Source organism: Lutra lutra, chromosome 12 (assembly GCF_902655055.1).
Source record: "Lutra lutra chromosome 12, mLutLut1.2, whole genome shotgun sequence".
Classification (NCBI taxonomy): Eukaryota; Metazoa; Chordata; class Mammalia; order Carnivora; family Mustelidae; genus Lutra; species Lutra lutra.
In genome coordinates, this window is record NC_062289.1 from 68,611,880 (window position 1) to 68,613,444 (window position 1,565).

The 1,565-nt window shown below is 51.0% G+C and overlaps 1 gene segment (V, D, J or C); it reads right to left on the minus strand.

Annotated features, from left to right (window-relative positions):
- Positions 1 to 376: 376 nt before the first annotated feature.
- On the minus strand, positions 377 to 970 carry LOC125082624 (probable non-functional immunoglobulin lambda variable 1-50). The segment is given in 2 exon segments: positions 377 to 726; positions 859 to 970. Coding segments are annotated over 2 exon segments (381 nt in total).
- Positions 971 to 1,565: the final 595 nt, after the last annotated feature.

Genomic DNA, 1,565 nt, shown 5'->3' on the forward strand with positions numbered 1-1,565 from the left:
GTAAAATGTGCACAGTAGAGAACTCATTGCAGACAGAATGTAATTGGGGCCACAGAGGGCTGAGTGCAGTACGGGTACACTGGCCTGACTGCTGGTAGGTCTGGGATTTCTCTGCAGGCAATGGAAATGTGGTAAATTAGTTCAGAACAGAGGTTGTCCACATCTGTAAATACATTAAAGACCACTGAATTGTGCACTTTGAGTGAACTTTATGCATGAAAATTATCTCAAGAGTTTTGTTTTGCTTCATTTTTACAAACAACAGCAAGAAAAACAACATGAGGGAGAGTAACTGTCACTGACCCTTTAGAGTTGTTCTGTGATCAGAGAGTCAGACCCTCAGACCCTGCACAGTCTCCCTGTGACCATGGGGAACAGGGGCAGATTTTTGTCACAGGTCTGCATGGGCCTGCAGCACTGTGTAATTGTTGATGACTTTGTCCCAGGTTGAGCAGTAATAAACAGCTTCGTCTTCAGGCCACAGGTCCGAGATGATCAGAGAGGCTTTGTTCCCAGGGTGAGAGCCAGAGAATCGATCTGGGATCCCTGAGGGCCTAGTGGTTCCAAGCATAACTGTTTTGGGGGCACCACCAGAAACCTGTTTGTACCAGCCCACATAATATGCTCCAACATTGTTCTCATTTCCAGCGCAGTTGAGTGTGACATTCTGTCCCAAAGACGCTGACAAGGAGGCTTCTTGTGTGAGGGAAGACTGTGCCCAGGACCCTGCAACAGAGCAGTGCAGACACACACAGGTCAGTCTCAAGTTATTACCCACAAGGTGTTCTCAAAAGGAAGAAGGAAATCCCCACCCATGGGTCCTCATAATCATTCCCTGTGCTTTTCTCATCCAGACACCTGAGCAGAGAGTCAGGAGGGTGATGAAGAAAAGGCTCCAGGCCATGGTGGAGATGCCCCAGGCTCTTCTTCTGAACCCACAAGTGAGAGGCCTGCGCAAAGCCTCTCTTATCCTCTCCCCTCTTGGAAGAGCAGAAAGGAAAACTTTATGCAAATCACTCCCTCCCTTGGGGATCCTGGGCCTGAATGTGGGGACAGCAAAAAGTGGGGCAGGGTTGGGGAAGCTCTCCTGGGCCTCAGTGAGCACAGAGGAGATGGCACAAGGAAGGTCTCCAGGACTGCGTGCCCTCCTGAGGCTTCACCCCACCCCAGAGACCCAAAGGGAAAAGCCCACAGACTCCACTCTGACTGGGAGGTACAGCCCAGAGCTGAGTAGAGAGATGGACACTCTGGACATCAACCTGCCTGGCACACCATCACCCCCACACAGAGGGAGGGACTTTTTATCAGCCAGGGGACTCCTTCCTATGTTGCAGGTGCCACCACACCTCAGTCTTCAGAGACATGGTCTTATCAGCATGAATTGACCTGTGTTCCTCCCACCCCTTAGATAGTTGTGTTGTTGGGGCCACTGGTAATTAAACCTTTAGGAAAGATGTATCCTGCACCCAGGGAGCAGAAATGCAGAGGGCAGGCACACCCCTTCCCAGGGTCTATAGAGGAGGCTGTGGGGGGGGCGGTCAGCCAATCTCTCTCTCATGTCAAGA